Here is a 15,347-nt window from a genome sequence, read left to right on the forward strand (position 1 = left end):
CCACATTTGTAGCAAATTGCAGCCCAACCAATCTGAGGGATGTCAGTAGGCAGTATTTCTTAATTCAAAGACTTTCGGTGCCACTCTATCTCTAAGTTTCCCATCACTGCTTCAAAAAGCCATATTGTGTTGCACAGCTAAAAATATACGCCACTTGACCTTTCCAAGGTGTGCAAAAAAAAGCTGTTATTCCAGTACTTAACTGATTAACTTTCATTTTGGTTTATAGACCAAAAAAGGTGAAATACCTGGTCTCTTACATAATTACAAGAGCTTTTTAAAGGTGTGATGCATGTCATTGTAAGACTTAGTCTTAATTATATTATGAGTAAATCAGGCTGCAATCCTTTGAAGGATGATTGAACATGCAAGAAAATGAGCAGGACATTTTTCTAGGGTATATGTCTTGATGCAAGATATGGAGGGGAGGAGGCCTATATCTGCAGAGTAGAGGGGAGTCTTCCAAGCAATGATCAGGAAGCATTGGGGGAAAAATAAAAGCAGTGGGACGTATCAATGCCAGACATTATGCTCAAAGTATAAATTTTCATATTCAACTGGCATTTCATGCCAACTGCACCACTTGCCCCACCATACACAATGTACTACATCCCAATCCCTCCTACCCAATTCAGTGAAAATTATTTTATTAGTTTTGTTGCAATGACATCCTGCTCAGTTTCAAGGCCATCAGAATGCTGAAATATAGGTGAGCTGCGCTTGCTCATTGAAAGTTGAGGAATGCAAGGAGTATTCATTAGTTGTAAAGATGTACATTTACAAGGAAGTTGCCAGGGTTGGAGGATTTGAGCTATAGGGAGAGGCTGAACAGGCTGCAGTTGTTTTCCCTGGAGCATCGGAGGCTGAGGGGTGACCTTATAGAGGTTTACAAAATTATGAGGGGCACGGATAGGATAAATAGACAAAGTCTTTTCCCTGGGGTCGGGGAGTCCAGAACTAGAGGGCATAGGTTTAGGGTGAGAGGGGAAAGATATAAAAGAGACCTAAGGGACAACATTTTCACGCAGAGGGTGGTACGTGTATGGAATGAGCTGCCAGAGGATTTGGTGGAGACTGGTACAATTGTAACATTTAAGAGACATTTGGTTGGGTATATGAATAGGAAGGGTTTGGAGGGATATGGGCCGGGTGCTGGCAGGTGGGACTAGATTGAGTTGGGATATCTGGTCGGCATGGACAGGTTGGACCGCAGGGTTTGTTTCCATGCTGTACATCTCTATGACTCTGTGACTATGTGTAAAGGGTCTGTATAATCCTGAGTGACTCTCCAAGCTCAGACATTTGGCTTTAGGTGGTGCTTTCCTAAATGTGTAATCTCTCCAGAGGGCAGTAAAGGGCAGACTCAGTGCCCTGGACACAGCTCCCTATGATACACATGATCACCCTTAGTCATGCTTCAAAGTCAGGTGTAAGAGAAAGTGACCCAAGCAGAAGCCTGAACATATAGAGAGACCTCACTAATGCAGTACAAAGTTCTATATCTGTGAGCACAACTTGGTTCAAGATAACATTGACACCTAAGCACTCAAAATGTGATTTCAAAGGATGCTAACTCAACAATCACATTGATTTTCAGGAGGTCTGCTGGCTGCTGCATTGGCTTGCCTCAGATGATTTTGGTGGACATCCTCTGGTGTTTTGGGGCTAGAGGTCCCTAACCTGCTAGACATATCATGCACAGATGTAAGTGCAACCTCCTCGGTCTGATATGATATAGACAATTGGGTCCCTGCTACAAGTGAGACACAGGAATTGGAGTTTTGGGAAGGGAGTCAGGGGATGGGGAGGGAGGTTCTCAGCCCCTCCCCATCCCTTCTACTGCTCCCTGCCACCAATCGTATTCATTCCTCCCATTGACCAACCAGGTTGTACCCTCTGTCTTCACCTATCCCCACCTCACTATCCTGCCTCTGCTACCCACTTTATCTTCAGCTCTCCCCAAGCCCACCCCCAGTTTCGAAGAAGGGTTACACTTGAAACATCGTCTTCTACACCTCCTGATGCTTCCCGGCTTGCTGTGTTCTTCAAGCCTCCTGCCTGTCTATTTTGGATTCCAGTATCTGCATTTTGTTTTGTCTCTGAGAAGTCTTGTGTCAGGCAAACTTCCCAACTGCTTGGATACATTAGAACTTATTGTGCATGTTCTTCCCCTGCAGAAGGAGAGAAGCATGAGGACTGGGTATAGGAGCACTTTTATGGCAGTCATAGATGAACATTGAGATGTAAATCCCTAGATGTGTAAATGCCAATTTTAATGTTACTGCTAAGAAGTCTGTGGTATGGGGCATGTGAGAAGGGTTCTGAATTAACCGTGTTTCTGTTTAGTCCTAAAAACAGAAATTGCTGAATAAACTCAGCAGGTCTGGCAGCATCTGTGGGGAGAGAGAAGAGTTAATGCTTCAGATCTAGAGACCTTCTTTTAACCCAAACTGGATCCAAAACATGAACTCTGCTTTCTCGCCACAACTGGTGTTGTCAGACCTATGGAGTTTCTCCAGCAAATTTTATTTTTGTTTCAGATTTACAACATCCACAGTATATTTGTTTTATTTTGGTTATGTCAACATGTTAAGGGAAGGAAAAAAGATAAAACATTACGCGAAGAGTGTGCCAGAGAGTGGTGGAGGAGATTTGGTTTTCAGACTGGATGCCTGTGACCAGCAATGTTCCACAGGGATCAGTTCTGAGTCCAGTTTTGTTTGCTATTTATATTAATGATTTAGATGAGATAATAGGAGGCTTGGTTAGTACGTTTTTGGATGGCACCAAAATTGATGACATAGTGAACAGTGAAGGTGGCTATCTAAAATTACAAAGAGAACTTGAACAATTCAATGGGCTGAGGAATGGCAGATGGAGGCTAATTTGGATAAATGTGAGGTTTTGCATTTTGGTAGAACAAACAACGGCAGGACTAATACAACTAGAAGTAGAATAGAGATACTTCCGGGTTCAAGTAAGAGATGCTTTGAAGTTTGTATCACATGTAGACAGGGTGGTGAAGAAGGTGTTTAGCATACTTGTCTTCATTGCTCAGACCTTTGAGTTGAGATGTCATGTTGAGGCTGTACAGGATATACGTGAGGCCTCTTCTGAAGTACTGTGTCCAGTTCTGGTCGCCCTGTTATAACAAGGATATTATTAAGCTGGAGAGGGCTCAGAAAAGGTTTACCCAGATGTTGCTGGGATTGGAGGGTGTAAGTTATAAGGAGAGGCTGGATAGTCTGGGACTTTTTTCACTGAAGTGTAGAAGGTTGAGGGATGACCTTTTGGAGGTCTATAAAGTCATGATGGTCATAGATAAAGTAAATGGGAGGTGTCTTTTCCATAATGTGGGGATTTCAAAACTAGTGGACATATTTTTAAAGATGAGAGGAGAAAGATTTAAAACAAAAGGCATGAGAGACAACTTTTTTACACAGAGTGATTTGTGTGGGGAATGAACTTCCAGAGGAAGTAGAGGATGCAGGTGTAGATACAACATTTAAAAGACATTTGGATAAGTACATGAATGAGAAATGTTTTGAGGGATATAGGTCAAAGGTAGGCAGGTGGGACTAGTTTAATTTCGGATTATGATTTGCATGGACTGTTTGGATTGAAGAGTCTGTTTTTGAGTCATATGACTCTATACCTCTGAGCTATTCTGACCAAAGCCACCTTTTGTAGTTGCACCCTTGTTTCATGCAAGCTTTTGGTGAAAAATGTATGAAATGAGTACGTTCCAGCTGGGATGAATTTTCAGGAGCCTGGAGAAGTATAAGCTGCTGGCTGTCATAGCTCCCTCTACATTTAACTGTGAATCCTAACAGATTTGACAGCACCAGGAAAAAGGTGATGCCCATTGTTAATGGGACACATCCCATGTACAAGAGGCCTTTGCCAATAGGAATTGTTTCCTGTTGCAATCCCATAAAAATTGTAATGCTCTTATCTCCTGGACGCCCTCAGGAAAACATTTAGGGAAATGTCGCTGAAGTGTACAGCCACTTTCCATTGTCAGACATCTTGAGGGATGGGTGAAGATGACAAATAGAGGTTAGGTACTACTCTTGGCTTGGAGAAAAGAAATGTTGTCAGAGCGCCTTTTAAATATGTTGCCCAGAAGTTGGAGCTTGGGAGGTCTGGGTGGCCTTCTGAACTTCCTGCCTGCACGATTTGTTCATTCATTTTATGCATGTCCTTAGAATGAGATACCCCCTGCCCCAAACAGAAGAACCTCCCATTTTAAAGCCTGAAGCCACACTGGTCTCAAAAAATCAAGATACATTCTCTGTTTAGTCTACAGGTTCATTAGAAGTTGAGAAGCAACATTACTTTTGTTGCTAAGCTGTCAGATGATTATTTTTATGGACCAGGTTAAAAAATAATTTGAAAGACAGGAGAAATGAAATGACAAAAGCGATGGTGTTGAAAGGAGACAAGGAGTGGCATTGAGGCAGAAGATGCACTTAGAGGAAGTATGAATAGTGAATAGTGAACAAATGTTGTGCAAATTAAAACAAGAGTAACTTCAAAGAAAAAACAGAAACTTACCAAAAGAAAAGAAATACAATGAGTGCAAAGATTGCAGATGGTACTGGCCCAGAGGACTGAACAATTCTTAACAGAAAGATGAAGTGCTGCTTCCCAAGTTTGTATCCATTGGGACTAACCTTTCGAACCCTCTTCCTTTGCAGCTCATCCTTCTACTACTGATATATGAACTCATCTAGTAGTTTAGTACTTGCCATCGCTCTCCAAAATGTCTGCTCTTTATGAATTTATTGTGGATGACTCGTTTGGCATGGCCTTAAATGAAAATCTAGCTGAGGATAGGTTACATCTACTTCTTTAGTGAAGCTTTTTAGCCTGGCTATATCTTCACCCAAGTGGTGCTAGAAAAGCACAGCAGGTCAGGCAGCATCTGAGGTGCAGGAAAATTGATGTTTCGGGCAAAAGCCCTTCATCAGGAATTAATTCCTGATGAAGGGCTTTTGCCCAAAACGTCAATTTTATGGCTCCTCAGATGCTGCCTGACCTGCTGTGTTTTTCCAGCACCACACTCTTGATTCTAATCTCCAGCTTCTACACTTTCGCCTATATCTTCACCCACTCACCCAATGAAGATCGTTGTGTTGGTACTATTATAAGACCATAACTTAACCTGACTGGTCAGTCTTTTGATACTTTATCCCGCTTTGAGCATCCCACCTTATTTCAACCTCTCACCTCTCTTTCGTCATTCTCTGTTACACTCTCAGGAATAAATATTTTATCACCAAGATTTCTTCACTGCTTTACTTTCTTGTCCTCCACATTAAATAACTTCTCGTTCTTAGTGATTTCAACCTACATCGCAACTCATTACCTTTTCTCTCCTGAGTTGACTGGCCTCCTATCCTCCCTAACTTTGTCCCTCCATATAAACTCCTGATATACATTTGTGTCCATCCTGTTAGCTTTGCCATTTTACCTGATCTTTCTAGTCTCAATTTTAATCACAGTAAGACTATCTCTGACCACTTCCTTACATTACTCATCTCCCCATTCACCTTTCAGGTCCCATCCTGAACTCATCTGTATCTATTCCAAAAAAAAAGAAAAAGTGACTCACAGCAGCACTTTCAGAGCTTCAGCCATGTACCTTGGTTCTTTGCACATTACAACATTTCTGCAGCTCGGACTTACTCAATCATGTTTTCACCTCTGCCTGTGTTGCCATCATTCTCAATAAAAATTCTCTCACCCTTGACATTCCTCCAGAACTGAAGCATTTTTAACTAGAATTGCCAAATGGATGATTTATCACGGCATCCTCCAGCAAATTCAATTCACTGCACGTAATTTCAAGAAACAGTTGAAGGCAATGAATCCTACTATTGGCCCTACTATTGGCAATATTTCAGCATTGCTTTGAAGATTTGTGCTTTAAGGCTAACCAGGCCCTCATCATACTGCTCCAATATAGTTAAAATATTGACATTTTCCTGGCAATGTGGAAAGTTACCCAGGAATTTCCTGTCCCCACAAAAAGGAAAAGTCCAGCTGATTAATGTACCATTAACTACTTTTGATCATCAATAAAGTTATAGTATTGAATGTTGACAGTGTGATCCTGTGGTTTTTACACAGTGATAATCTACTCATGGTCATCAGTTTGGATGCCCCCAGGGCCACTCAGTTCCTGACCTCATTACAGCCTTGGTTGAAACATGTTAAAAAAAAGCTCAAGTACAGAGGCGAGCTGAGAGAGACTACCCTTAGCATTCATAGAGTCATTGAGTTATACAGCATGGAAACAGACCATTCAGTTCAAGTCATCCATGCAGATTAGGTATGCTAAATTAATCTATTCCCATTTGTTAGCATTTAACTCATATCCCTCTAAACCCTTTCTCTTCATGTACAGTACTCATTTAGATGCCTTTTAAATGTTTAATTATAGCAGCCTCCTCCACCTCTGCTGGCAGCTCATTCTAGACTCGCACCACCCTCTGCATGAAAAAGTTGCCCCTTAGATCTCCTTTATATCTTTTCCCTCTCACCTTAACTCTATGGTCTTTAATTCTGGACTCCCCTATCCAGGGAAAAAAGACCTTGGTTATTCACCCTGACCATGCCCCTTACGATTTTATAGACCTTGATAAGGTTACTGTCAGCCTCCAGGGAAAACAGCCCCAGCCTATTCAGCTTCTCCCTATAGCTCAAACCCCCCAAACCCTGGCAACATTCTAATTTTTTTCTGAACCCTTTCAAGTTTAACAACATCTTTCCTATAGCAGAGAGACCAGAATTGAACCCAGTATGGTGACTCTAATAGATCATCTGCAATCTCCTCAATTGAAGATCATCTGTCTTTTACCATCCAAGAAAAAGATACTGAGGTTGAGATTAGTTACATTTGTTCATGAAATAATTCATCACGAAGAGTCATTGTCAGAGAGCTGTCTATGTTATGGCTGATGTTTTACCTTGGGGAAGGTTGCAATCTGTGCAAACCCTTGCACTGTTCTTTGTCAGACGTTTCATCAGGTATTGAGGTCAATTTCCTTAATTTAAATTGCAAACTGTCCCATTTCTCCAGCATAGTCTGTAAGTAGTCAGATGCTCCAAATGCTGTTTCTTCTAATAACCTTAAATTATATAAATGCTCTTAAAAAACTCCTTCCATTCTTTACTGTTTAGCTATTGACTCTCCATCCTATGGAAAATATTGGTAATTTACCAAAACCCTTCAACCTGTTGAACACCTCTATCAGATTTCTTTATTCCAGTCATTATTTTAACTTCTTTATTCTAATGAAAAGAACCTTGGAGCCTGCGCTGTTCAGTCATAATTAAGCTGCTCATTTTGGGATAATTTCAGTGAATAAAAGATCGACTATCTCTTTGCTATCTTGACACTTTTCCTTTGGGAAATTTCCTAAACTAGGGACAATATTCTGGCCCTATGAACACCACGTACAGGTTTAGCATTGCATTCTATGCTTTTATGCTTTATGTCCTTACTTACTCAATGCAAGAACCCAAGTAAGTTTTAAACCAACTCAACTAGTCCTTATGTGTTACTTTGCACTCATGTGACATGAAATCCTTATGTTTAATTCTGTTTACCTCCTCCATTTCAAAGGAATCTGGTGGCTGAGCAGCTGTACAGAGTTTCCATTTCTTTGTCTGGTACATAGTCAGCCGGGCTCTTCTGTCTTGGTCTTTGGTAGTCATTTCCTCCAAGGGATTATCTTGGCCCTCCTTCACTTTAAGAGGCAAATCAGAAGTCTGGTTCTCAGCCTCATTCTGTCTGACTGTCAGTGGTGCCAAAACACTGTCCTCAGGTATAGACTGGTGAGCACATTGGAAAGTAGCCTGTCTATCCAATGACAAAGATTTCTCATCACTCCCTGTGAAGCCTGGAGAGTGGTTCATACTCTGGGACATTTTCCTCAGCAATTTTCTGCATTTCCTTTTTGTATCCAGCTTTTGTTTCTCCTCAGTAATGAGTTCAGATGATGGATTTTCATTGTTTGTCTTCATTAACAAGGAGGAGAATGCATTATTTACTTGTTGTAAGACTTCTAGTTGCCGGAAACGACCTAAATGGACAAGAGTGGGACAAAAATAACATGGGTTAATTTCGTAGGGCATTATCACATTTAAACATTATTTGCATTGAAACCTTCAGATTTGTCATAACCTTACATGTTTCCAGGAGGATTTTTGGATCATCCTGAGTGAAGCTGAGTTAACTTGAGCACCTCATTACATCCTCTTGGAGATACTATCAACTGGAATCTGAATTATTCTCTAACCCTTCTCTTGTGCCAAAATCTAGAATAGAATAATCTTAGTATTTGAGCTGAACATTCAAATCTCATGTCAGGAAACGTTTATTTCTTATGCCATCATTATGAAATATGAAGAGAGGCTGGAAAGTGGAATTGAGACTGAAGGTGCTCGCATTTAATGGCGAAGCAAGGTCACAGTCGTCTATTGCTTCTCTCTCTTATCTCCATTTCTGAAAAGAAAGGATAATGGACACCTGCACCGGTCTCTGTCAAAAGTTCATTGAGGCTAGTACAAATAAAGAAAGTTCAAAACTCTGATTGTTATATTAGTTGTTGGGTAGAACTCTTAAAGGATATGGAACAAAACAAACCAAGGAAGCTAAATGCATTGATCCAATGGTTTAAAGAACCTTTCAACTTGAACATTAACCCTATTTCTATCCACAGATGCTGGCTGATCTGCTGAGCTTTTCTTAATTTTCCATGTTTAAGTTCAGATTTCCAGCATCTGCAATATTTGGCCCTTGCTGAAGAGAGCTATTTCTGGAACACTGGGTGATAATCGAAGATTTAAATCATAGTAAAAGTCTTCCAGTCACATAGAACAAATAATCTTTGAAACTGGGTTGGACTAAGAAGTCTGAATGTTCATCACAATTTCAAAGATCCAGTTGAAATGAATACTTGATGCTTTAAGCTTTCAAAAAGTAAGAGTTATCCTACTTTTTAAACATAACCACATACTCTTATGCACAGCTTTTCTTACCGTACAGATCAGGGTTTTCCATTTGAATCCGTAGCTTTTGTGCATCCAAAAATACTCCTAAATTTATCCCACATGCAACCGAAGAGGTATTGAAGAAACGAGCAGGGACCTTCATTGAGATGTCAGCCTCTTCTTTACCAAAACCAAGATCTAGGAGGAGTTCCTCAGGGTCATCTTTCCAGATATTCAGTAATTCAATAACACTATAGAAGTGACAAAGGATGATGTTATACATATCCTACATATAGTCAGAGGTCAAAGAACACTAATTCAATCTGTGTTTGGTCCGTTATTATGGAGCATTCTGCCTGCCTAGAGTTTCCAACAGGTAATTCCCTTGCTCCCCAGAATCGTCTGAAAAATCTTGAATTCTGAGTCATCAGATTTTTCCATGATACTTGCCTCGAAAGCAGGAAATGTTGGAGAAAAATCCCAGCCTAATTCTTGGGAAACTACAAATCTGAGCCACCACTCACTTACAAAGACACTCAACTACCTTATCACCTTCTGTCTACCCCTTCCAAACCGATCATTTACCCATGTCATGGGGAGATAGTTGGATTTGGGAAAGAGAGAGCAGCCTAACATTTGATCATTCAAGTCATGTGAAAAAGCTCTTCATTAGTTGTACTCACATCTAGACAAAGGCTGATGGTCGTGGTTCTTTAAGGTCAATCATCTCAATCCCAGAGCATTACTGCAAGAGTTCCTCAGGTTAATGCTCTGGGTGCAAGCAATTTCAACTGTTTTTATCAATGACCTTCCCTCTGTTATAAGGTCAGAAATGGGGGCTTGGACATAAAATGGCAAGTAACATTGGTAACATACAAGCACCAGACAATGACCTTCTGCAACAAGAGAGAATTCAACTATCTCCCCATGACAATCAATGGCATTACCATCACTGAAACTCCCCATCACCACTATTCTTGACACCACCATTGACCAGAAACAGGACAGGACCAACTATATCCACATATTGGCTACAAGAACAGGTCAGAGGCCAGGAATTCTGCATTGAGTAACTCACCTCCTAGCTTCTCAAAGCCTGTCCACAATCTGCAATCAGGAATGTTTATTGGATACGTACAGCTCCAACATTGCTCAAGAATCTAATCAACATCCAGAACAAAGCAGCACACTTGATTGGTACCCTATCCACCACTTTAAACACTCACTGCTCTCCACCACCACAGTGGCAGTAGTGTGTACCATTTGCACAACACACTGAAGCATACCACCATAACACCTTTGACAGCAAGTTTTGAACCTGTGCCCACAACTACCAAGAAGCATAAAATCAGCAGACAATAATATAACCTCGTTATAGTTTCCCTCAAAGTCATGCACTATCTACCTTTAAAGTAATTCATTTGATTTCACAGTCCCTAGGAATCCTAGAAATCTCCTCCTAACATTACTGTAGGTGCTATGACATCAGAGTGAGGAGGGTAGAGAAAACAGCATGCCCACCCATAGGCAAAAGAGAAAATGATTCGCATTTACTTTGCACTTTATTGCTGGATGTCTCAAAGTGTTTTACAGTTTGACGTGTTGTCACAGCTGCAGCATGGAAACCATAGTGGTCAATGTGCACACAGCAAAATTCCATAAAGGGTGATGTTATATTGATCAAATAATCTGTCCTGTGGATTGTGGGATAAACATTTGCTGTGTTAATGCTACCATTCTTTGACAAAATAATGCTATGTAATTGTTTGCATGTAACAATGCAGGCAGACAGGACTTTGGTTTAACATTTATCCACAGGACAGCACCTTCAGTAATGCAAAACTCTCTCAGTACTGGACTGGATAATCAATCTTGATTTTTATACTCAAGCAACTGATATGGGATATGAAACTAGAACCTTGTGACTCAGGAAAGAGGGCTGCACTCCAAGCTGCTGCTGACACTCACTCAGTCACCACTGTGACCATTTTAAGAATAGCCTTTGAGATTTTCAGTGTGTATTTTTGGGGTCCAAGTGAAGCAGGAGTGTTGCACGAGTAGTTGCTCCTGGGATGCGTCATATCCTCCTCCCACAGGCAGCATTGCCCTTCTAAATCCTTCTCCACTCCCATATACGCAGCCTCCTGACCAGCTCAACAGCTGATTTACTAACTGTGTCAGGTTATCCATTGGAAGCATTTAAATGAGGACTCAAGACAAACTTGGCTCAGGTCTTAAATTAGCAAAACGTTGTTTTGTGGATTTTGAATCGATTTTTGTTGCATTAAATTTCTCAGTCTGAGAATAAAATGAAGGATAAAACTCTAAACCCTAAAGCCATTTAATAATGGAAACAAAGAGCTGTACCATGTGGTTCCAAAGAATTGTTGTGGTGCACCAAGTTCTACACCAAGTTAAAATTATAGCTCCGGAAAGATATAACTGTAGAACTATAGAACTCTAGAAGTGTAAGGGTTGATGTTGACAGATATCAGTTGTTGTTAATCATAGAATTGTACAGTACTGAGGAGTCCATTCAATCCATGTTACCTTGCAGCTTTTTGGAACAGTTACCAATCAGTTCCATTTTGATAATATTTCCATTAGCCCACAAGTGTTTCCTTTTTAGTTCTGCATCCAACTCTCTTTTAGATTACATTTACAATTACATTTGCTTCCCTTGTTCTTTCAGAAATGTAACACCAGAACATCACAATTCACAATGTACAAAGAGGTTTCTTATCTCCCCCAGCAATTTTTGCCAAATTTTTCAAAATTGTCCCCTTTTGAAAACAATACATCTGCCAATAAAAGTAATTTCTCCCTCCCATTGTATCAAAACAGTTTGTAACTGTGAATGGCTCCATCTAATCACTACCCCCTTAATATTTGTCTGCTCTAAGAACAATGCTTACTCCTCTAGTCTTGCAAGATGACTAAAGTCCCTCATCTCTGAATCACTGAAGTAACTTCACTCCATACCCTCTCCAAAGTCTTTACATTCTTCCGAAAACTGTAAATAAAGAAAAAACCCATAGAACTGCAGATGCTGGAAATCGGAATCAAACACTGAAATTGCTGGGAAGACACAGTTCTGATGCAAGGTCACAGGACTTGAAAGGTTAACTCTGCTTTCTCTCCACAGACACCGCCAGACCTGCTGAGTTTTCCCAGCAATTTCAGTGTTTGATTCCGATTTCCAGCATCTGCAGTTCTATGGGTTTTTTCTTTATTTACATTTTTCGGAAGAATGTAAAGACTTTGGAGAGGGTATGGAGTGAAGTTACTTCAGTGATTCAAAGATGAGGGACTTTAGTCATCTTGCAAGACTACAGAAGCAAGCATTGTTCTTAGAGCAGACAAATATTAAGGGGGTAGTGACAGAAATTGCTGGGAAAACTCATTGGATCTGGCAGTGTCTGTGGAGAGGAAGCAGAGTTAACCTTTCAAGTCCAGTGATCCTTCATCAGAACTGCGTTTTCCCAGCAATTTCTGCATTTCTTCCTAAAAGTGTCCTGCCTATATTTGGTCAAATTACTTCAGCTGAGGCTTGACGAATGATTCACACAGATTTTGCTTACCTTTCTTGCTTTTGTAATCTACTTATAAAGCCAAGGGCTTGTGTGTTGTGTTTACGTGTTAAGAACACCCTTAAACTATGTTCACTAGCCTTACTGCCTGCTCAACCCTGATGGCAAAGTTGCTTTGATGTTGAATGTATCAGCTGTTAGGTACCTGCCAGTTTCAGCTAACAGGTCCCTTTTAATATTTTCGAGATTTTGAAAAATGTTAAGTGTTGTTTCAGAGATCAAAAAACAGCTGGGCTAATATCACTCTGGAAACTTGGTCCTCTGCAATCTTGTCCCCAAATACCTAACAAAATTCCCTGATGGCAATCGTTCAAGTCTCCAAACAGTTCATGGAATTACAGAAATGATATGGTGCAGAAGGTGTCATTTGGCCCAATGTGCCTGCAGTGGCTCATTAAATAAACAGTACCATTATCTAGTGTCAATCTCCTGCCTTTTCCCCATAACCCTGCACATTTTTTAAAAAATCCAAATAATCATCTGAAGCCCTCTTTAATGCCTCCACTAAACTTGCAGGCAGTGTCTTCCACACCTTCATTACTCACTGAAAAAAATCCTCAAGTCAAACTTGCTTCTTTTGCAGATCACTTTAAATCTATGCCCAATTGTTCCTTTTACACCGGGAACAGTTTCTCCTTTTCTATTCTAGCCAGCCTGCCCATGATTTTGTAAACGCCTGTCCGATCTCCTCTTAGCTATCTTCTCTCCAAGAAGTACAGTCCCACCTTCTTCAATCTGTTCTGTCAATGGAAGTTCCTCATCCATGGAATCATTCTTGTAAACAGATTAATCTTTCATGCAGATAAACAAGTTACTACATGAGCAACAAATATTGCCAAAAGTGCACAAAATATCAAATGTTTAACAATGTAACAATTACAGTGTTATTACTTCAGGAGTCCTGTAAAACCTCAGAGTAACTCACCTTTTGGCCCCACTGGTCACTGAGATTGCTGACGTTATGCTGTTCCATCTTGACAGTGTATGCTTTTCCGAGCAAGTGTGCAAGGATCTATTGATCAACAAAGTGTCAATGCTTTTACATAGATTCATGGACGCAGGCCATTTATACATGTGTCCCACTCCCCTGTGCTTTCTTTGTGAATGTATGTCCAATGCCCCTTTGTGAGTTATTATTAAATTTGTTTTCACTGCCCTTTCAATATATATCCAATTTCAAACAACTTGGAGTAAACAAATTTCTTTGCCTTTTTGCCAATTATTTGAACTCTTGTACCCTTTGATTCCTGACTCCCATGCAAGTGGAAAGAACTTATCCCTATCTATCATAAGGCAGCTTGTCATAATTTTGAGCATCGCTATTAAATCTCCCTTTAACCCCTCCAAGGAGGTATATCTCAGCCATTCTATTTCTGCTGAACTACTAATTCCCTCTTGTGATGTCTTGATGTCCTTGGTAAGGTAAGGCACCCAGAATTGAACACAATACTCCTAAATACAATCTAACAAGTAATTTATAAAGGTTTATGATAATGTTCCTACCTTTACACACAATGGGGACAAATTGGGAACCATACTATCCATTCATATAGACACAACACTAACTCCTCATGCTCAGAAGTGACTTCTGAGATGTAACTTCCAAGATGCTGCTGTAAATTAAGTAACATTTCATTGCTTGCTGTGCTCCTGCATCTGGGGGTGACTGAGGTGGTTGAGAGGTGTGGTATGTCATTTGAAGATGAACTCACTCACTTTGACAGCTCAAGTGACATTCAACTTCTTTCTGCATTTTTTTCTTGCTCTTGGAACAAATCATCAATCTGGCACTGACATCCCCCATTAAACACAGACTTCTTTCAACAGCTTTCAACAAGACTTTCCATATGTTGTCTCAACGTTTTGGTGCATACTCTAAAATGTTCGGTGAAAATTCAATCAGTTTTTAGAAGTGGAACTTGTCAATTCTTGCAGCCACAATACACATTCCCTTTAAGTGAAGTAGGTTGCCTTTAAGTAGCCTTCACTGCTTGTGATGTTGGGTTGCCATTGGCTGACTTGCGCAGACAATTAACTGCAGAAATAATGTTAGCTGCTTGCAGCTGACTGCATAAATTTACTGACTGTCTGCTACATGGAAATAGATGCAGGTTAATCACATTTCGCAATTCCCATGCCTGCATTCATAACAAAGTCAATTTGCCCCCTGGAATCTTCAGTTATAAAGACATTGCTCCCACATGCTTTAATAGCTTCACCAGCTTACTTTTTCAACTTCAAAGATTTGTTTAATGCTGATATATAAGTCTCTGTTCCCTTTGAAATTAATCTATTTAATTTATCTTTTAACTCATCAATTTTCCTTCCAAAAGACATCATTTACAAATTCCACTTAAAATCCAATGTCCAAAGCCAAACTATATTACATTCAGATAATACAATAACATTCACACATGGCTTCTTGATGTAGTCACATTTCTATTGTATTCATCTCTATTCCAAGATTTACTTAACTTAGTCATTAATACTGTTGTATAAGACCTGATTGGATGCTATGAAACCTGCAGCCATTAACTTACCTCCAGACTTTGCAAAACCTAGCCACCATTTACAAGAGGTAACTCAGCAGTGTTCTCTCCACTTTGTTAATGAGTGTGGTTCAAACAACACTCCAGAAGCTTATTACTATTCAGGACAAAGCAGCCTACTTGATTGGCACCACAATTACCCCTCCCCATCACTGATACTCAGTAGCAGCGATGTGTTGTATTTACAAAATGCACTGCAGAAACT

The 15,347-nt window shown here is 40.2% G+C and overlaps 1 protein-coding gene across 7 annotated transcripts in view; it reads right to left on the bottom strand.

Moving 5' to 3' along the window:
* The window catches only part of itprid1 (ITPR interacting domain containing 1), a 138,984-nt gene that overhangs the window by 73,634 nt on the left and 50,003 nt on the right, over positions 1-15,347 (bottom strand). For 5 of the 7 annotated variants that reach the window (XM_043688819.1, XM_043688820.1, XM_043688817.1 and 2 more), the window contains 3 exons: positions 13,519-13,605; positions 9,052-9,254; positions 7,618-8,093 (listed from right to left, as the gene is read on the bottom strand). In XM_043688819.1, coding sequence (XP_043544754.1) covers positions 7,618-8,093; positions 9,052-9,254; positions 13,519-13,605 — 766 coding nt within the window. Of the gene's footprint in view, positions 1-7,617; positions 8,094-9,051; positions 9,255-13,518; positions 13,606-14,309; positions 14,468-15,133; positions 15,220-15,347 lie in introns of those variants that run through there. The other 2 variants (XM_043688822.1, XM_043688823.1) reach the window with 2 other exon arrangements.

The sequence above is a fragment of the Chiloscyllium plagiosum genome, chromosome 4 (assembly GCF_004010195.1).
Source record: "Chiloscyllium plagiosum isolate BGI_BamShark_2017 chromosome 4, ASM401019v2, whole genome shotgun sequence".
Lineage (NCBI taxonomy): Eukaryota > Metazoa > Chordata > Chondrichthyes > Orectolobiformes > Hemiscylliidae > Chiloscyllium > Chiloscyllium plagiosum.